Genomic DNA, 22,346 nt, shown 5'->3' on the forward strand with positions numbered 1-22,346 from the left:
CAGTTCTATTTCCAGCAGCGGGACTGCACAATAATCAGTAGGGTGCTCTCAAGCTGTTTATCTATGAAGCTCTGCCTGGACTGTGTGCCAAATATTTTTGGACGTGAAAGTGGGGGTGAATTGGTAAACATCAGTGGAACTGTGCCTGGACTTTGTGGCAAATGTTTTTAGATGTGAAAGTGTGAGTGAACTGGCAAAGAATTTGCTCTGGGCTACATGTGTTAAACGTTTTTCTCATTCAGAGTGCTTTTTTTTTTACTTTAGGAGACTGGAGATGTGCGCAAAGTGTGACATGTCAGTGTGCTAATTAATGTATTTGCTGGTTTGCAAATTATTCGTTGCAACTTTATTTTTGCCAGAGAGGTACAACTTTGCCTCTTGTAAAGGGCTTTTTAGATAAAACACTTACTATTTATTATGACTATTGCTTCCTTTGTTACACAAATGCAGCTCCCAGTGCATTCCAGTTTATTTCCATGTTTATGTAAGTTTCTAATATGAGGCTTGCATATTCATTTCTCACGTTCTGGAGTGACAAGATGCAGCATTACTGTCTCATCGTTCGCTGTACTACAGTAGTGTTACACTGAATCCCCCGTTTAAGTATTCTGTACTAATTTCACTTTATTACTTTTTTGTTGTATGGTTATTTTTCTCGCCATTACCTTCTTTGATATATCCTAAAGGCAATATTTCCAATTTTGCATTGTTCCCATTTCTTTTTATTTCTGTCACAGGATTGTTTTATGATGGTATGCGGTGGTATTTCTTTTTGTGCTCTTTTCAAGCTTCTAGATGATTGGTAACATTGCTTGGAGGCAGTTACCATCCAATTCATACTCTTGCATTTTTCAGTCTACTTCTTCCATTCGCTCCGATGTCACTTCTGCATAACTCTAGTCCATCTAATAGCACGCGCACTTTACTATGATAAATTAGACACTTTAGTACACTCCAGGTTTTTCTGTTCATTTTTGTATGTGTACTTGGAATTTTGTTTATGTGCTAGTGAATGTTCACTTTCGAGTTCATTACGAATCCTTTCTGCGACTTTTGTCATTGTTGATGTACTTTTATTTCTATTTGCATTTCTCACACAGTTTCTTCGAACCTTGCATAAGCATTACATTTTAATAAAGTGTTCTTGCTTTGTCACAATGTTCTCATTTCATGCACTCTTGGCATGAAGGGCTTGGTCTGGCCACCTGCCAAGACGTGGCCATTTGTTCTTTGCAGGATGTCATTCCCATTGTGGTTGTAAGCATCGTAGCTTACTAAAGGCGGTATTAAGGATTTATTATTCCTAACAGGCTCATTTTCGTGCGACTTGGTAGATGATGCGCCGGCCATGCGGGGAACAGTGCTTGGCACTGCGCCATGGCTCTTACAGTCAACACCGATGCTTCTACTCATCTGGGGCGCGATTGGAGATCGTTGTTCGAAACGCCCGATCAGTTTCACCTCACGCGATTGGCCTAGGCCGTGCCAACGGGTGCGGCTGACGACGTCTGCGCGGCATAGGCCACTAGCGTGAGGCGAAACTAAACGCGTGTTTTGAACAACGATGTCTGATCGCGCCCGTCACCCGCGAAAACTAGCTTCAGATGATCGTAAACCTTTCAAGACCGCTTCTAGACCAGCTTTTTGATAACGTCCTAAAAACGTTTAGAAATCGGTTACGAATAGTTTTGGCAAAGGGATTACTTGTGTCTTTCCCAATCCTATTTCTAGACCAGCTTTTCGAATACGTCTTGCAGACCTATTTTAGATCGTCTCAAGAAAGTAATTAAGCCGGAAATTAGCAGATGTATCCGACGTTTTCCCGCCGAAGTTCTCTCATTCGTGTCTTCTTTGACCCGTTTTTATCGTCTTGGATAAACGCTACGAAAACGTTACGTATCTCTTTTGTGCTACCTGGGTAATCTATCACTTTACCTTGACTTAATATTTGCCTTCAGTGTCCCTTTAACTGTGTCCCCCAACTGCACCCTAGCCTTATAATCGTGACTGCGTTATAGTTCGTTAAAGGGCAATGTGGGTCTTAAAAACAAAAACAAAACCGTGAAGAAATCAAGATTTCGTGTCGAAAACGAGACGGCATTCACGATCGTCAATTTGGATCTGCAAAACCACCTTTTGAGGTTTGCAAAGTGCACAGCGTGTGATAGTGGCAACGTTGAGTTCAAGAAAGGTGGGCGAGAATACAGCCTCGCTGTGAAACTTATGCTCTCATGTTCCAACTGTGGAGACATTGCGTCCGCGTGGAGCTCGCTGCGCATAAACAGCGATCAGACGGTGAACCTGTTCGTTGTAAATATTTTGCCAGCGCGTGCTATGCAGTGCACTGCGAACCAACAAACAGCACTTAATGATATTTTTTTTCAGTGATGAACATTTCGAACCGCGGTCTCGACAACAAGATGTGGCAGAACTATGTGAAAAATAAATTGACCCCTCCAGCAATTCGTGTGGCCAAAGAAGTGATGACCGAAAGTGCACAGTCGGTTCAGCAACTGTACAGTGTGCTGAACTTGGGGAACAATAACAACATCGCCGTGTCTTTTGATGGTTCGTGGATGACATGTGGACGCTCATCCCATATAGGGGTAGGTGCAGTTGTCGAACTTTTCTCAGGGCTGGACTATGTTGTTTTAAGCAAATTCTGTGCTGGCTGCAAGCAGAGACCAAAGAAGGATGACCCAATGTACACAGCTTGGAGGGCTAGCCATTTATGCCAAAAGAACACAGATAAGAAGGCTGGAGAAATGGAGGTGCAAGCTGGCCTTCTACTTTTCGAGAGGTCCCTCAAGAAAAATGGCCTTCGCTACACAACAGTGTTATCTGATGGCGACAGCTGCACTTTTCTTGCTTTGCAAGGGGCTGATGTCTACGGTTACATTAAAAGTGAAAAAGAAGATTGTGTTAACCACATGCAAAAGCGTATGGTCACAGCCCTGTGCAACTTGATCACGAAACACAAGGGGACAGAGAACCTTGGTGGCAGAGGAAGGCTCACGGGTGACCTCACAACAAAGTTGAGCTCTTACTATGATCGGGCGCTGAAATCGCACAAAGGAGATGTAGAGGCAACTCACAAGGCTGTGATGGCGACATAGTACCACATTACTTGTAATGATAAAGTCGCTAGTCAACATCTGAGCCTAACAGGCCCATATTCTTGGTGCCAGCAGAATGCAGCAGCAGCCCGAGGCGAGCGTACTCCCAAAAACTGGTATAACTTGCCACCTCATGTGTGCAAAGCATTGCTTCCAATTTATGAGTGCCTCTCAGAAAGGAAGCTTCTTGAGCAGTGCCAGAGAGGTAAAACTCAGAACAATAATGAGAGTTTACATTCCATAATCTGGTCACTTGCACCAAAGCAACGCCATGCATCACTATTCACTGTAGAAGCTGCTGTGGCAGAGGGAGTGATGCGACTCAACGCAGGCAACAGGAAGACATCGGCAGCAATCCTGAACGAGCTCAGCCTGAATCCCAGCCCAATGAGCAACAAACGGATGTCTCAGAAGGACAAACGCAGAGAAAAAGAATGGTCTCGGAGTCATTCCTTGGCCGACAGTGTTCAAGGGGCACTGAAGAGACGACATTTAAACAACAGCAGGCAATTAGGCTACATTCCTGGTGGTTATTAGGAATGTATGTCTGTAAATTTGTGCAAAACATCTGTTAATTTTCATTCAATCTTGTGCTGTTCATTTTTTGCATTTTTTTCAAAACATAAAATTTTGGCTCCATGCAATATTGAGACCTCGATATCTCAGCACCTAGAACAGTTAGAACTGAAATTCTTTTTGCAGAATGAAGTCTAATGTGTACTCTATGAAAGATAGCAAGCAGATTACTTATTTTTCATTCCGGAAATTAATTATTTTGCTACATTTTTTGCCACATGTTGTGGGCTTAGATTCAATGGGCTGTAAAGTATCTATTAATGATCACATCAAAAAAAGTGTTTTCTATACTTCAATCCTTACTCCTTATGCTATGTAACCATGCCTCACAAATAATTTTTTATTGTGCTATTTATTTTTAATTGAGGCCACAAACAAACTGAAAAAAAATGTTAATTGCCTTAAGAACTAATTGAGCTACACCAAAACTAAGTGCATATTTGATATCATTGCAAAAATATCAATAAGACCGACAAGTTTCATTAGTATGCATGGGAAAATAAAGAAGATTATTTATATAGCAGTGTCCCCCCTTAAATATGTATAGTACCGCCTTCCCAAAAGCTCCCACCACAGCCATCAGAACCCCACATGGCAGAGGGCTCATAAACAAGGAGGGGTGCGCAAATGGTACAGTAAAGACTTTAAATTCAATGTTGTGAAAACCAGTAAAAATATTGAGATAAGCAGAGTTTCGAGATAAGTCACGCGAACTCGTCATGGACCTCCCAATTTGGGAACTCTTTACTGTCCACGCCATCAGCAGTTGATGCGTGTTGATGCTATGCATGATGCGATGTGAATTTTGGTTACATTCTTGGCAATGTAAACATTTTACATTGCCAAGATTGTAACTGGAAGCCAGAGTTAGATGAATGCGCGATATTGTACAGGCATAAGAATGCAGATACGCGTCTTATGGTAGAGGCATGGCAAATCTATAATGGTGGAAGTGCATGCGTGAGTCAGCCTTCGATTACTCTACATAAGGAAGAGATTCAAGTGCTGTAACAGCTATCTCCCACGTAGACCGGCACATGTACCCGACTGACACATGGTGATACCACTCCAGAGCTTGCGCAGATGAGTTTTGTGTCTCCTTTCTTTTTTTTCGCCTCAGTGCTCCCTTCAGTTGATAGTCGGCGTTCGTGTTGTCCACTTCTCTATTCTTGTGTCCTGTCAGCATGTTTCACCTCTTTTTTGCATAATCCGGGAACCCTATTAGTCTTTAGACCAACTTCACTACTTCTTCAGCTTCAGAAGAAAAAGCACTTAATGCTATTCAACGGACAGTTTATTTATAAAAAAAATATTTTATAGATCTTTGTATATGAACTGAGCTGTTATCAGTGCTGGCATACCAATTTGGTGTTCCCTTCAAAAAGAATAGAGCATACTATACATCTCGATTTATAGGTAGCTAATTTATTGATAGCTATAAATCAAAAAGAATAGAGCATACTATACATCTCGATTTATAAGTAGCTAATTTATTGATAGCTATAAATCAAAAAGAATAGAGCATACTATACATCTCGATTTATAGATAGCTAATTTATTGATAGCTAGCAAGATCCCTGTTAAGTAATGTGATTAGCCTCCTGAGCATTTGCAGCACTGTGTTTTTTTGCACAAAGTTTGCAAACAAAGTTGGTGTTAAATTTTCGTATATTCGATTCAATATTTGACTTTTCTTTCTTGATTAGATTCGAGATCTACTATTCGAAATTAGCACACTCCTAGTCAATGCTGTGTCCGCTGAGATGAACTTTGTTGTAAATTTGCTGCAATTTTATGTTTGATTATACACTTTTGATGGCGTAAGATTTTGGAAAACTATTTCAAATATATTCATATTTACAAATAGTGAATGTTTGATATGAAAGCCGAATCGAATAGGGCACTATTTGATTCATTATTCAAAGGTTTCAAATATTCGCACACCCCTTATAAGTAATCCTTATAAACAAATTTGTACAGTATGACCATGCGAAAGAACCTTTAATCTGACCGGAGACCTCAGACTGACGTTCACCATGGTAAAATAAAGCAGAGTCCCGACACAGTTATATTTAATAATGACAACCTGCCACAGCTGAAGAGCCTCGCATGCTTCCACAGGGATCCACAAGCGAAATTCTAGCTTTTGACAATCCCAGCCTGTTCTTGGCACTACATTATATTGCCGTAATTTATTCGTACATAAAGAGTGGTTTCCCAAGCTGCTAGCTGCACGTCACAAGTCGCACAACTGGCCCACGCACTGAGCACTGACAGGTGTCCAAAGCGACGAAGCATAGATTCTGCAGCTGCCTTGCAAGCTCGGCACCAAGTACAGTTTACCACGAAAGTACACAGACCCCTGATCTCGTCACTGTAGCCTGCCGACGTGTGTATCGTAGCCGAGGACACCAGCTTCTGCCACTGACAAGAATAAGGCCCAATCTGTTCACCAAGTGTTCACCAAGTGTTCAGCAAGTGTAATGTATAAGCGAAGCTGGTAGTGCGCTCCAGTGACTACACTCCATTTCATGCATGAGGTGCAACGCTGTAGAAGCTATGCAAGAAGAGTGGTCACCAACATTTATCACTCCACATGTTCCTTCTATGCTTAGCTGCACGCCTGCGGCAGTTGCTCATGCAAGCATGCATGTGAGGCTGCCGCTATTGGGCTGCAAATAATGAATACGAAAAAAACAACAACGAAAAGCAAAAGCAGTCATATGAGTACATTGTTCGCTTGTTTCTCAGGATTTATTCTCCCTTTCTTTGTTCATAACTGAGCCTATTATAAAGATCGTTTTCACAAAAATTGACCAAGAACACCCAACTATTTCTAAGCATGAATGCAGCCACCACAAGAGGTATCTCTAGCTTCCACAACGTTGCACCTGATGTACGAAACAGACTGTAGACCAGTTGCATTGACACTTCTGCACCTAACTGTATGGGTACCCATGCATTCTGCTGATAGTGACAGTAGTTGTTTGGAATTGTAAAGATAGCAGCAGGAGCCGAATTATTTGGCTCTTTTCTAATAAGATGAAAGAGACTAAATAGTAAAAACAAGCTGACCTGTACACATACATACAATATGGTTACATTACATTTAACTCAAACTCAAATTCTTTATTTTCTGCCTCGTACAAATACAGACAGCGGAGGCGCAGAAAAAGCTGTCACAAACAGCTTGACAAAGCCGCAGCCCCCTTTCGCTTGGCAGTGGCTTCACAGCAAGGCTTTTATAACAAAGGTAATTGCAGTCTAATAACACTTATACTTAATGAACAAATACAAACGAAAACATAACAAAATTATACAATATTTAGACAATATTCACCACAAAGAAAAACAGAACCTACATGGTGACATACATAGTACGCAAAGCACTGTTTGACGCACTGAAAAGATCAAAATTATTATGTACATAAGCATTTAAGAGGGAAGGAAGAGTGAATTGCAGGCGTTCTCTACCGGAATTTATTCGAGGGGTTGGCACTACCCAATTCTCCGTATGTCTTGTCTTGTAGGTCGCTTCTCGGGTACGTAAATCAGTAAGGTAACGTATGTGGTTTACGTTTCTCCATGTTTCCAGTTTAAAACGAACATTTAAGTGGTATTTGTACAAGTTGCGGATCTTCAGCACACTACTTTGCAGAAAGAGATCCGTGCTCGGTGAGCCCTAGGGGACATTGTGAACATGACGAAGGAACTTCTTCTGCAAAATGTAAATGCGCTGAAGACAGCTAATTGTGGCTGTGCCCCATACTAAATGGCAATAGTTTAAATAGGAGTAAAAAAGTGAATTGTAGAGGAGTAATTTTACTGGCCTTGGAAGGACGTATCTGAGCCGGCCTACGATCCCAGTTATTTGAGCCAGTTTTGTTGTGATATGGTCCACGTGATTTTCCCAAGACATACAGGAGGAGAAAACTACTCCGAGACATTTAAATTGCTCAACCACATCTATACGTCGTGAATTCAGCTTAATCTCGAGGGGCGAGGGAATTGGCTCATTTTTAGGGCGGAATATGACAGCTTGTGTCTTCTTTTCATTTATACGCATGCACTTGGATTCAGACCATTTTTGTAATTCGTTCATAGTGTCATTGCATTCTCGAACAAGAAGATCTAAAACATTTCCAGCAAGAAAGATGCTAGTGTCGTCAGCGTAGATAACAAATTTAGCAGTGGAGTTAATGTTGGAGATATCATTAAGCTACATATTGTCACGTGGTCGTGATGTCAAAGAACACAGTAGCAATACTGTTAAACACAAAACTAACTTTTATTGGGCGTACCTTTGCCCACAAAAGAGGCTACTCTTATAGCACAACGATAGCGGCAAACACGGTCGGCGATCGTTGAAAATATGATCAGCGGGTCAAGCGCGCCGGCTTTTATAGAGCAGTCGTCGAATGTTCCAGACTAATCGTTCGGACCCGCGTGCCTTCCACAAAGTTCTATACCATTCGCGTCAGGTGATGAAATCAGATAACATAAGGTTCGGCGACAACAGACATCGGATAGAAGCATCGATAACTTTCCAGAAACTTCGGATACATGTGGGCGCGTCCCGCGCTGTGCGATTACATTTGTTAGGCGGCGAAACATGGTTGCCCGATAAAGATAAGTACACGTGTCAATATTAAATAGTAACGGTCCCAATATACTGCCCTGTGGGACGCCAGAAGTAACAGATTTTAGTTCAGATTTCATATTGTCTATGCAGACAGCCTGTTTTCTATGTGATAAATATGATTTAAGAAGCGTTTCAGCCTGTCCCCGAAAGCCATAACACTCTAAGTTATTTAGGAGTATAGTGTGGTTCACTAAGTCAAATGCCTTCAAGAAGTCCACGAAGACACCAATAACGAAGGCTTTCTTTTCAAACTGTGCTAGTATGCATTCCTTTTTTATATACAATAACATCTGTACAACAGCACAAAAAAAAAAAAGTCGCGATATATACTACTATGCCAAGGAGGCCCGACGAGCCAGAAAAGATGCAAAAAATGAAGAATTACCTTCATGTATGCGCTTGAGCTCACCATAAAGAAAAAAATTATTTCTGCGGTTTTGGGTGCCAAAAGAGCTTGCCAGAACATTTAGAATTCGATGTCACCTGCTTAGTGTAGTTAATTTTTTATCCCTAAAGATGAACTATGTTGCACTCTAAAAAAGCCAAAGGGTAAATTTAGTAAAGTTTCATAAAATCACACAAATCCTCAAATATGAGAAAATTCTTAAAATCCATGATGTCACACTGATGCAGCAGCGCTGGTTAAAGAAAGCTTAAGTCTCACCTTAACTTTCTCTACTATTTTAATCAGCTTCTTACTGTGAAATTAAAGAAGCTACAGCCTCGAAAGAATACTTTATCAGTGTAAACTGATAAAGGTCCTGTAAGCCGGGTCATAACACAAGGGCATAATGAGCACAATATTTGCATAACGTTCACTGGGAAGTACCTACTGATGAAAAAAGCCTTCTGTGAACATTACAAACATTATCACAAACAGGATAACCCTAGGAGGAGACAGGACAAGATGCCTGTGCCTCCTCTTCATTGTATCATGCTGTCTATGCTAAGGGTTATGAAGAATGCCCGTCAACTTGCCTAGCAATGCAATCGATGGCACTTATTTCCCAGCAAGAATTGCCAGAATTAGCTTGTGCAGCTCCCTTTGGTTTCCAACATCGAATTTGCATGCTTGAATCCTCCAATATTGTCAAGAAAGATCTGGCAGCAGAGCACTTCAAATGAGGCTCCAAAGGGAGTGTTCATTTATGACAGCACCTTCAACATGGAACAAGAACAAACAAATTTTGTAACTTGTATCATTATTTTCTTTGGCTACAACCTAAATACATACACAGCTGCAATCCACTGCTCTCCAACTCAAAGACAATTACATATTATACACCAGCAAATTATTATTGCACATATTTATGGTGTAATGGCACAGGCAGTCTTTAACGCAGTGTTGTGTTCATGTAAAGTTGGACAGCATAGCTTCTGGGTGGCTAGATCCTGCAACGCAGGCGACCGCTGTTGACACAGCATTTGCAAACTGCCCACACTGTTATCTGGACTCTCATCCCCTATCTGGCTAATTTTCACACCTCAAGATTGAGCTACCATGCACAAGGGCCAACAAAAAGCACCGAGCTTGCCCACCGCACGCTTCGAGCCCTGACTGATATATGCCAGTGGTTGTCAGCTGACAGCGCAAACCGCACTGTCAGCCATGCGCTAACGTATTGCTATTAACAGATCTCATTCTGTACTCTGTGTTCGCTCAATAAATCTTCTTTTGATACTAACCCAATAATTTTAACAATTTGCCAGTGATGCGAGATATGTTTTCACAAGTTTCTACTGTATGCTGGTTTGCCTATATACATTCCAAGCAGCATGAATACACATTCAGTTATGTTGGTAAGAAAGCCAGTCTAAAGGTACATCCCCACTTGTGTAAATAAGCGCAAGCAAGGTGGTGCTTAAAAACGCGCGCCGCATTCCGAAGTCCACACCACTGCACATTCACGGTTGCGGAGAGTGGCAGGCAGGCAAGAGTTCTCGCCCTCTCTCAAGATGCCTCGGGAGCCCATGAAAATTTCTGCGCGTTTCAGTTGTTCTTCTCCGGCTGCTGCAACATGGTGCGCACCGGTCGGGCTCGCCCGTGAGAGCATTGACCTCACCGCCCACGTGACGACTTTGACACCTCTGGTTGGCTCGCTCGGGTTTGTGGAAACGCAGCACAGCGAAATAATGGGTTCGGGACCCTTCCTCGCGCTACAGAGAATTCTTGCCACAAAAGCACCTTTCGTGGCATGCATTTTTAAGGGCGCTGCCTTGCGCGCGCTTATTTCTGAAAGTGAGGCCGTACCTTTAGACTCTGCACAACAACCAGTCATACATGAAGAGCGGTATATGTAGCTTGAACTGCAATACTACCTCATAATGTCATGCCCAGGAGGCTTAAAGCACTTATGTAAACATGCATACTTGTGAGAGCTAAGCTCATATAGTTTACCCCCACAGTTGCATTCTAACCAGCTTCTTCTAACCACTTCTAACCAGCTTCCTTCTTACTGCGTTAATAATCTCCCCTTAGACCCTGTTTCATCCTACAAATATCTTGGTATCCATATTGCTAGAAACCTCTCATGGTCCATGCATGCTTCTTATGTAATTAAAGACACTAACCGCATGCTGAGATACCTAAAAAGCAATTTCACTAAGGCACCATCTTCCCTAAAATTAATGCTATACAAGTCACTAGTCCGCTCAAAGCTTGAGTACGCCGGAGCAGTTTGGGATCCCTTTCAGAAAAACCTAATTCACTCATTAGAAATGGTACAAAATAACTCTGCTCGTTTCGTTTTTTCTAAGTATAACCGAACTGCCAGCACTTCTGTAATGAAATTAAACCTTGATTTGCCATCTTTAGCCTCTCGCCGTAAAGGCCTTAGGCTTTCACATTTTCATAAGATATTTCATCATCTTTCTTTTCGCGATGAACTTATCTCCCCTTCTCAATACATTTCATCAAGATTAGATCACAATAACAAATTTGGAATTCCATTATGCCAAACCAATGTCATGTCTCATTCATTCCTTCCGCGTACATCTGCTAAGTGTAATCGCCTACGCGCCTCAACCGCTACTATTGTTGACCATCAGCACTTCATGGCAGTATTAGATAACATTGTATAAACAGCAGCATTGCCTTCATGTTTTTGTACTACCAATTGCATCACTGTTTTTGTATTACCGGAACACTGTACTACTGCACTACATGCACCGTATTTCATTTTATTAACCAGCACTCCAAGAACACTCAGATAAGATTGAATAACCGAGAGCCATCTATTTCTGTACTATTAACCATTTTGCTGCACTGTACTTTTTCTGTATTTGATGTAACCACTCCCCTCTTTAATGCCTCTGGCCCTGAGGATACACGAAATAAATAAATTAATAGATATGGAGACTAGCTAACCCCTGCCAGCTAAACCCACATGCGTGCACATCCACCTGACAATGCTCTTGTACGCGTCATTGTACACGTCATTGGCAAGCCTATCATGGTCACATGAGCATGGACTCACAATGCGACTGGCCTCTGAAGTCCGGGGAGCAATCTCTCCAGGATCATCATACCCTCGTCCAGAATGAATTCCACCTGCTTAACGCCCTTGGCCCGCAGCAACCGGCCTATGGCAGCTGCACCGTCCCGACCTTCAACCTCTTCGTCGTGGCCAAAAGCCAAGAACAGACCACGACGGGGCAGGTCCCCCTGCTCCAGACGGAACTCAAGTGCCTCCATGATTCCCTGGGTATAACGGAGCCACAGTTTTAGCAAAAGCAACAGCACAATAGTTATCCCCCTGCTCCAGACGGAACTCAAGTGCCTCCATGATGCCCTGGGTATAACGGAGCCACAGTTTTGGCAAAAGCAACAGCACAATAGTTATCTTGAGCTGCCCTCGATTAGTATGTGCTTGCAATTTACGTACTGAAGTAAGATAAAAGGAACCTTTGGCTCTTTCAGTAGACTGGCACACAGTCAAAAAGACGAGAATTCACGAGCCAAAGACGAAGTGCTCTTCTTCAAACATGCCAATGCGCACTAAGAAAATGCTTGGCCCTTTTTGTTTTGATCGTGCACTGATCTGCTGAAAATATGCATTACTAAAAAGCATAATCAATTATTGCGTGGAGAACCTTCATTTGTAAGCATGTCAGATATGAAAAAGAAAGTACAAGCACGTTAAGTGATGAAAAGCACCTCTAAAAGAGTCCTAATTGCATGAAATTGCATCTCTTGGACAGAGAACCACATCACACAACTTAATAATAAAATTCCAGATGGTCCTTTGAATCACAGCTGCACAGTCTGTGGACAAGCCGTGCATTTTTATTTTAACGTTTCCAGCCAGCTGAAAGTTTCTGGGTGCACTTTCAATGTGGAGTAAATATAAAAGGTGGAGGCTTGGGATTTTGTAACCTCTCCCCCACTTTCCTATAACAAGTCACTAGTGCACGTAAGACATTACGAACATTTGCCAGTCTGCGAACTTAAAATTTTTAAAATCCTGCTGACATGACACCAAAAGGGGGGAGGGAGATAGCAAACACTTTTTTGAAGGCTTGCCCAGAAGGGATGCCTTTTTATTAACACACACGCACACACAGCACACACACACTTCATTAAATATTACTTCACTTTAGACGCAGCAGAAAAGTATCAACAAACTTGGCACAGCAATTAGTGACAAACGAAGACTGCTTTTACATCACGGCAACTGCTTCAGGAACTTGCCTGTGCAAACATTCTTGAATAATGTACCCTTCTTGCATCCTTTTACCATCACAAAACTTTCAAAAGAGGGTCGGGGAACCGACAAGCGAAACTTTTTCGCAAGCGGAAAGCATTTTTTGTAAAACTTAAAGCAACATTATTAAAACTCTAAAATAAACCAAAATTTATAAAATATTCACTCATCTGGGCCTAAGTATAGATTGGTAGCCAGGGTGGGTTGCTCACCATGAGAATGTCCTTGGCATCGATAGCACCCCTGCCCCAGATTTCCCCGTCCAGCACCTGTCCCACAAATGGCGGGTGGTGCCACTTAGTCGCATCAGCTGGAACCACATCCATGTGCGCACACAGCATGTAAGGCACGAGCTTGGGGTCTGAACCTTGGACCTCATAAAGCAGGCTATAGTTGGCCACCACATGACGTTTGACCAAATTGGATGAATGGACCTGTGGGAAGGCTGCGACAAACCAGATTACAGCATGTGAGCGACAGTGATGGCAGCTCGTTTTGTCCATGCAATTAGTTGCTATCAGTAAGCACTGCTAAACATTACCATTAAGTGCAGAAATTGGCCTCTTAAGAAACTTCAGCAGAGGTAGGGTATCCACTATGTTGGCATTACTAAATTACCCCATTTTTCCAGGTTTTCGTTAGTTTTTATGAAAATTCCCTGACAGTCTATGACAATGGTCGTTCAGGCACAAGCAGAAAAAAAAAGTGCTTTATATCTCAGCCAAGATTCTGTGCCAACCCACAATTTTAAACTATTACTAGCAGTAAGCTGTAAATCGGGTAGGATGCACTATCACATTTAAGTGAATCTCGTGTTTAATTATATTCCAACTGCCCGGACAGGCTCACACTCAGAAAGCCAGCAAAGTACACCATTAGTATTTGCAGTGTAGTGTATAGGTTCAGATGAAAACTTTGTTTCCTTCTGGCATACCACTAGCTTTACCATAACCACTGTAGGTATGAATTTCCCCAACTCTTGGCAAGTGGATTTGCAATGCCCTCAATTTTCCAGAACTAACAAATTCCCTGAAAATTCATTCCAGCTTTTCCTTAATGTTATGCAATCTGAGAAGACGAAACACTTCTTCTCAGTCTCTGTTTCCACAGCTCTTAACAGTATTAATGATAAGTTACTGGCTTACGCTGCGTGTAACTGTGTGGCATACGTATTTATTCCATGCAATTTCAATTGAGATGCTGGGGAGAAGGAATTTACGGCATTGCTTTAGAAGACTAGCACCACCTGCAATATTATGCTCATCCACATTTTATTAAACACTGAACCTTGTCCAGTTAAGGATGGCTATGGAAATACACAGAGGGCACCAGGAGCAGGACCACACTGTCAGTATTAGCAGTGGCAGCTGATATTACTGTGGACCAGGAAGCAGGGAAAATATAAACAAAGTAAAAGAAGTGAAAGGCTATTCATCAAACTTAACAAATTTTATTGAAAAGAGCCTTTGATTACGATCCATCCACCAACCTCAAAATGAGTCAGTCTTCAATTTTGGAGGCCTTCACTGATCCGTACACTGCTAACGTATCGATACTTCACAACATAAATGAAATGGTTCTGAACTAGGCCTATTGATTTTTGCCCTATACAACATTTTGAACACCATGTCTACCTGTGCTGCCTACTTTATTTTTCGTCTGCTGCATGCAATACAACTGTGTCCCATGCTTGCACAGCATAATTACAAGGACTCATTGTGTTGAACATGAATTTGAGACACTTATCATGATATGGAATATGGTCTTCTTCAAATCAGGAATCCCTGGAAAGTACAGACTCATGTTTTCACCATACGCATAGGCTTTAAGGTACTGTCAACTATAACTGTTTGGCGCTTATCTGCTTCAGCAGCGCTGTAAAGAAATCAAGCCTAGCTTTATTTGTTCAACTGGGCGTGCAAACAAAACAAGCGAATGTAGGCTCACACACCTTTTTCAAGGAAATGGACGAAGTCCACTAGGGCCTCCCGATTGTACTCGTGTGGGCCTGTGCTGACAGTGGGGAACCGCAGGGCTGCTGCCAGCCTCTCGGACAGATGACGCTCATTATCTTTGATGGCCAGCTCCTGGAATTTATAAGAACATTTACTCCACATCTTTTTCTCCACGAGGCAGTGAAAACATAGACAAGAATGATAGGAGAGAAGCAAGAATGTCACGCACGCATGCATGGGTATGCAAGCTACCATCCGTTTCAACACAGGCACCTAAGTTCCCTTTGAACTGCAGAAACCAAATCTCATTGGAGCTGTGGCGTTCCAGGTGACGACTGCGCACCTGCACCATGCCCCGTTAATCCTGCACCTCTGCTTCTAAGGTATCGTAAGGCATGCCAGTGCTCACACGGAAAGCTCGCACAGAAGTGACCTGTACAGAGGACATGACAAAATGTAGAAGGAGCATCCAAGAGTAATGCCCGTCTGGCCAAAGTTGTACCAATGACATAATGTCAGATCTTTGACAGCCGTCATCGACATGTTGAACCAGCAGTACTAGAGCCAGCCCGATGACTCACTGCTCACGGATGGGGTGCGTCCACCTACATTACTGCAACGTTTTAACGCAAAGCAAGAAGATATACTTCTGTTGTGCAGAAACGAGGCCACATGTGGCAATTTAGCTCATAAGGAAATGAACAAGAGTTCTGCGCATGTTTGTCCTGGCAATGCTCGCATGTGACAGTAGCAGCGATCAAAGAATCAGAACGAGCTAGTGGGTGATGACATCATCATGCACCCACAACATCTGTACCAAAGCTGGTTTGCGGAAACAACTATATTACTTAGTAGTAAATTATCTTGGGTGCTGTGAGGATTGCAGTATTTATGGTAGGGTTAGAGGGTTTGGACCTGCATTTACCAACAATGTCAGAAACGTCATATCAATGCTCCTTTAAACAGTACTTTTTAACAGCGAGTGCATGAATAATCAACATGATTTTACTGCACAATTCATATTCATTTCTGTACGCATATTAGGGATTAATGTATGGCACATACTGGAATCTTGAGGAAGAGACACTGAAGCAAGTGAGGGTTGTTCTAAATGACTCGTCAGCAAGTGACATTGTTACGAAGAGGTACCAGTTCCTGAACGAACGCACGAGGCAGGTAACGTCTGCTCAATCATTTCCAGTCAACAAAAAGAATCAAATGGTTAAATGGTTGACCGTGCACTATTACTAATGAAGCTAGCTTGCTTTGGATTTCATGACATAATATTAAAAATTTCTCAGAGCTATCTCACAAACGACAGCAGAGTGCATATAGGAACAGACACTTCCGATTTCTCGCCAGTCTTGCATGGGACGCCACAAGGATCAGCTTGCATGATAGTGATGCCATTATAAGCACAACTGATGAGACAGCTGCACTGATTACCAGTAAACATAATGATCAAACAGAAGAAGCTGCTAGTAAAGAACTAAATAATATAGCTTAATGGTTCACTGCAAATAAACTCGCATTAAACTGCATCAAAACTAACTACATAGTGTTTACATCCTCGGGCAACAAAAATAAAGGTTCAGTAACATTAACAATCGGTAACAAAGTAATCATTCAGGTGGAAGCGTGCGGATAATTTGGCATTACGCTTGATTCACACTGCATTCTCAGGAACGTACTAGTAACATCTGCAAGAAACTAAGTCATGCATGTTTTGTGCTCAATCAGGCACCTCAGCACTTTTCTGTAAGTACAGTGACAATGACATGTACATTGCAATTTTTCACTGTCATCTTGTATACAGTGCAGAATCATGGGGATATATCTATTCTTTGTATCTAGCATCACTTATCACTTCGAAAAAACGTGCCCAGCGCATATTAACTTTTTCAAACTGCAGAGAACATACCGTGCCATTATTCCACGAACTGCAGAACCCCTTATAGTTGCATGTGATTGTCAAACAGCATGTGCTATGCATGCAATTCTGACGAGTAATAACCCACTTCCCTCCACCCTCTTTATCCCCGCCAAAAGACCCGCAAAGAAGAAAACCGTAATTTCAACGTACCGGCCCTTCGGAACTTATACAGCAGGGGACTGCCAGCATATACAGGCAGAAAAATATGGAATACTCTTCCAATAGAGAAAAAAAGAAGCCACAATTTTTCTCGCTCACTAAAAGACATTATTGCCAAAAACAATTTTAAATTTATAGCCAAATTATAGTGCTATGATAATAGTATGCTATGCTGTTTTTTAACTACAATGTGCTACATCATGTACTAACATATTTTACTACTCTCAGCACTCTATGTATTTTTCCATATGTTAAAAAGAAGACTGATTTTTCATTCGTTATTATTAATTCTAGTCCTCGTTGGTTTCATGTAATTATCTTTTATGAATGTAAACATTCTCAAATTTTATTCATGTTTCTTACTCGCACCTGCATACGTTAATTTTGTGCACTTATTGCATGGGCTCAAGCTAGCAGATTGCTAAGGGCCCAGATGTTTTTGCCATTCGTTCTTGTATGTATCTGTCATAAATTAAAGCTCCTCAGTTTTTGGATACCTGTACATCAGTTTGTGCTGTCACTATTGGCAAAACGATTTATTACCTGACCACTCTCACCATGTTTGTATCCCATTAAAATCTATGTGTAGTACTGCAGTATCATGCACCTCTCCTGTCAACACAACATGCACTTATCTGGTGATGTGAGCCTCCCTTGATTCATTACCATCATTGTTATAAATGAAAGCAGTTTGCCATTCACATGCAAGCCCTGCAGTTGAGGAGCACATGTTTGTGTGTGCGACTTATTCCTGGCGCTTCTGTCCGGTGGAGGAAGGAAAGAAAACACGGACATTCAGGTTCAGGTAAACTGAACACCCTGCTTACCTAATGTGCCAGCATTCCACGTCAAAGTTCAGTGTACTGTCACAGCCGACCACTCTGCCAATGGCACTACCGTACTTGAAAGAATGTTGTGTGTGCCAAGTTCCGTGAGCAATAACGAAACGGTAGTTCTTCCTATTTCGTAGTGCCTGTAGCCAATGATTAACCTGTGCATGTGGTTTGACACAGGCATTCAATAGTCTTTTTGTGAAAAAAATGGGGCATGAGCGACTGTGCCATCAATAGACCTTTAATTAATTGTCCCGATTATGATTACTCACCAGAATATTTACAAAGTGTCATCCTACTACCTTGACTTACGACTGTCTTCACACTGTACTCCTCTCTGGGTACGCATCTCCTCATCATTCTTCCCTCTACAAACACCGCCCTTGTCCTCATGACATCACTGCGTTGATGTCTCACAGTATGCCTTAGCACGAACTGCTGCTTGCATTTTAGCACAGACTGTGAACAAGGCAGTCCAAAAACCAAACCAACAGACGAGATTAATGTTGTAACCTGTGCAGTGCATAAACAAACGTTTGATGAGATTACAGGTTCCATAGGAGGACAATAAAGAGTTTTCTATGCATCGCATTTAGCTTTATAGCACTTATAAGTGCCTGCTGCATAAGAGCTTCACTTCCCAAATTTGAAGAAATGTGTTGGATCTGCATAAATTATTTTTCTTCAGGCCTTGGTTTTGGTCAGTTCATTTACTATTGTTGTTCTGCTTCATTGGTGGCCAGCACTTTTCGTTCTGTGGTAAGCGTTGTTCTAGTTTGAACATTTACCACAGCTTTTCTTTTTTTTTTCTCTCTCTCTTACGCTTTGGCCATGCTGCCTGTGAAAATTCTTGTACTCTCCTACTCTTGCTGTTGGAAACCCTTTAGGCATCAGAATGCATGGGAAAAGGTAGACAACTATATGACCTCCACACCCATCGTGCACTCTGTGGCTTAGGCACAGTGTCTCTTTTGTTCTTTGTTGTTGCAGTCATAATAGCAGTGCTTGTCCTGTGGTGCATGTTATTTCTTTTTTTTTCTGTCCTCATTTCAATCATGCTATTACAGCTTTTACTAAACGTTGACCCCATAAGATGCAGCAGTAAAAAGCAGGAGTCTTCATGGTCTGGGGCTGATCAACATGTCCACGGCATGTTTGTTGCCATATATATAACAAATAAAAGATGGTGGATGTGTTGACCGAATGCGTACTCATACTACAAAGAATTCCAGTTTGTTAGAAATACATCACATAAAGATTAATAGCTTATAAGCAGCTAATTGTGTGTTGCATTCTGTTTAGCATTCAATGTTGAACAAAACAAACAATAACGTCCAGTGATTAACATACAAGGAGTGCAGCATATAAAAGCACCGATTTGCAATACGAACACACACTAACAGAAATTATTTATTCAGAAAGACCTTACAGGCCTGCTAAGAGGCATAGGCAGCAAATTTGCATTTTGCAGCAAATGCCGGTAAGCAAGATGGGCCTGTAATTGTCACAGAAGTCTCTACTTCCAGTTTTGTAAATCAGTACAACTTTTGCAATCTTCCAGTCGGAGGGAAGCATACCAGACACTAAGGACTGTCTGAATATATGAAACAGGATGAAGCTTGAAACAGAAGTGGTATTTTTTTAATACAACAGTTGTCTTAATTAATCTCAACTTCTGAATATTATGCATTAGCAGTTTATCCCCTTTTATATGCTCCACAATAAGTGCACAGGCACCACCATTTCTACTAAGCCTAGATAGCATGAATGAAGCCATCTTTTGACACCTGCTTAAAGATCACCTTCAGTGTGAGAACCACCCCTGGTTCCATATCTTGTTCCGTGTCAAGCAATGTCCCCTGTTTTCATCGTTTTTCATATCTTCGCAAAAGTACCCTTACCCCATTTTACAGTCCAGATGATGCGGCACACTCTGGCTTCTTTGTGTACCTCAAGGTAAAAAGAGACATGGCTTTGATATGAAACCAGGTGTGGTTCACACACTGGAGGCGATATTTAAGCAGGTGTCAAAAGATGGCTTCACTCGTGTTAGCTATAGGCCTGGTACAAATGGTGGGATGCATGCCTCTAGCTTTCTGGGGAACACATAAAGAAGGATAAAAGTGCGAACGAATAATTTTCAGAAATTAAGATTTCAGAGCACCAGTCTCAGTCTTTATTGAACAACCGTCGTATCTCAGAACTTATTCCATCCATGTCACAACAAGACGTTTTAATGCTGTTTACTAGCGATGCAATGGCCTCAACTATGATGTTTATTGGTGCCACGTAATGGTAGTCGAAAGCAAATACAAAGGGTGGATTTTAGCTATTCCCACCTGTAAAACGGGCGTGAAAAAGTAATTGAAAACTATTGGACACTTACTCTCAGAAAGAGCGATTGCATTATCATCGTGTAACAGAATATGGTTACCCTCTTGACTAGGGCTTATTGTTTTCGAAAACTATGTTTGATTGCTCAGTAACTCTAGAAGGTCATTAGAAAAGTACTTATCCTTCGCTGTGCATAGTCAGTGCAATATCATTTAATGTAGGCTTTGTATTCAATCCGCAATGAAGGTGTTGTATATGGTGAAGAAGGCGTTAAATGACAATTAATGAGGACACCTTTTCCTTGAACATCAACCAAATTTCTTCAAGTGATCGGTCGTAACATGACAGTAGCATTTCATTCTCCCAAAATGTTGTTAGTTCAGTGGTGATGACTATAACTGCAAATTAGTTTTGGCAAGAATTAGAAACAGGAGAAGGGATATTTAAGGTGAGTTGAAGCAAGTTATGATCACTAAAACCATTTTATGTGATCTAGTATTACAGGATTGTAAGTTATAAGGTCTAGTATGTTACAGCCAAGAGTTGGCTGCGATACAATTTGGGGAGGTTGTAATCAAGGGTCAAGTTAATGAATTCAGTCGACAAGTTGCATGGTGACAAAAGTTGTCCTAGTCAATTAATAGAAAGTTGAAGTCACCAAACAGATAGATAATGTCAGTGGGGAAGAACTCAGATGCCTTGCCTATGCTAATGTGCAACTGATAATTGAAATAGCTGTTCGAATCTGGTGGGCGGTAACAGCAGCGGATCAGCATCTGGATAGAAAATACCATGCAGGCAACCTAGACAGCTTCAATGTTGGAACTGGTATTGATGAGGAATGACGCAAGACTTTTCTTTATGCCTAACAAGACACCGCCTCCTCTTTTGCAAGTGCGATCACACCTATATGTATTGTAGATAGTTGTTAAGGCAATAATTTCATCGTCAGATTCTACAGGTTACTGCCAAGTCTCAGTGAAAGCTATAACATCAGAGTCAGCATCATCGAGATAGCTTGAAATGAAATCGCCCTTCGACATCAGGCTACGTGTGTTAGCAAATGACACTAATAAAGAAGGAGCGTTATGAACTTTCTTTACTGTTAGATTAAAACTAGAACAAGTGCCTTGACTATAGCTGTCTGTTTATCTCGACGACAGCGTTAGCAATGCTGTCATAGACGTACGTTACAGAGCCAATTTGTAGTTTGTAAACAGAATGCTTAAAGGATTTATTCTGTGTTTTTTCAATTAGCTTCTTTCTGACCTGCTGAATTGCCACCGAAAAATATACAAGACTGAGAATGCTGTCCCCTTAAGCTTCGGTTCACAAGACAAAATGCACTCTTTATCTTTGAGGAGAGTTAGCTCGGCAATGAAAGGGTTTCATTTTTTGGCAACAAATCTACCACATCGGTACGTGTGTTCAGATTCTTGACCTGTTAAGAGTAACACCCAGTTTTTTTAGCAAAATTTGATTATATGCTATTCGGATGCTGCCCAATTCTCCTTGGTATCATCGTCTAGGCTGAAAAAAGTATTAAAAAATTACAACGCTGAAATCTGTTTTTTGTGTCATTACATTTGGATGTAATGGCCGTCATTTGGTTTGACACAATGCAGGGAGCATCAGCATTTGTCCTGGTCTCCACATTGTCCGGTGATGCTATAGAATTTTCTAATGTCCCCACTCTAGCGTTTAGTTGCTTAATTTCATCATAAGCAGCAGCCTGCTTTTCAGCACTATTTTTAAACTCTTAACACAGTGGCAGGGTCCTTTTCAAGCTTCTGCTTGGTGTTCATGCTCCTGTACAAAAACATTCAAGTGATCCATATATAGTCGGTGAAAGCGAGGATTCAGCTTAGCTATAGGCTTGACTGCTTTTAAGAAAAGCGAGAATAAATAACAAAAATGGTCAGCGCGCGTTATGTCATTTATTCATTTTAATCCCATCGCATCCCCTCAGCAATGTCAAATTTACATGTGCACGCTTCTTCCTCCTCTCATAATAAATGTTTTTTAATCAGCACTTGCTTAGAAACCGAAGTACCAGCTAATCTTTCGCAGAAAAACGTTTTGGAAACAAAAATGC

General features: G+C 41.5%; 1 protein-coding gene across 2 annotated transcripts in view; it reads right to left on the minus strand.

Annotated features, from left to right (window-relative positions):
* The window catches only part of LOC142590600 (N-fatty-acyl-amino acid synthase/hydrolase PM20D1-like), a 72,235-nt gene that overhangs the window by 49,042 nt on the left and 847 nt on the right, over positions 1-22,346 (minus strand). For both annotated transcript variants that reach the window (XM_075702910.1, XM_075702911.1), the window contains exons 2-4: positions 14,989-15,124; positions 13,250-13,482; positions 11,811-12,034 (exon numbers count right to left, since the gene is read on the minus strand). In XM_075702910.1, coding sequence (XP_075559025.1) covers positions 11,811-12,034; positions 13,250-13,482; positions 14,989-15,124 — 593 coding nt within the window. The remainder of the gene's footprint in view (positions 1-11,810; positions 12,035-13,249; positions 13,483-14,988; positions 15,125-22,346) is intronic.

The sequence above is a fragment of the Dermacentor variabilis genome, chromosome 8 (assembly GCF_050947875.1).
Source record: "Dermacentor variabilis isolate Ectoservices chromosome 8, ASM5094787v1, whole genome shotgun sequence".
NCBI lineage: Eukaryota > Metazoa > Arthropoda > Arachnida > Ixodida > Ixodidae > Dermacentor > Dermacentor variabilis.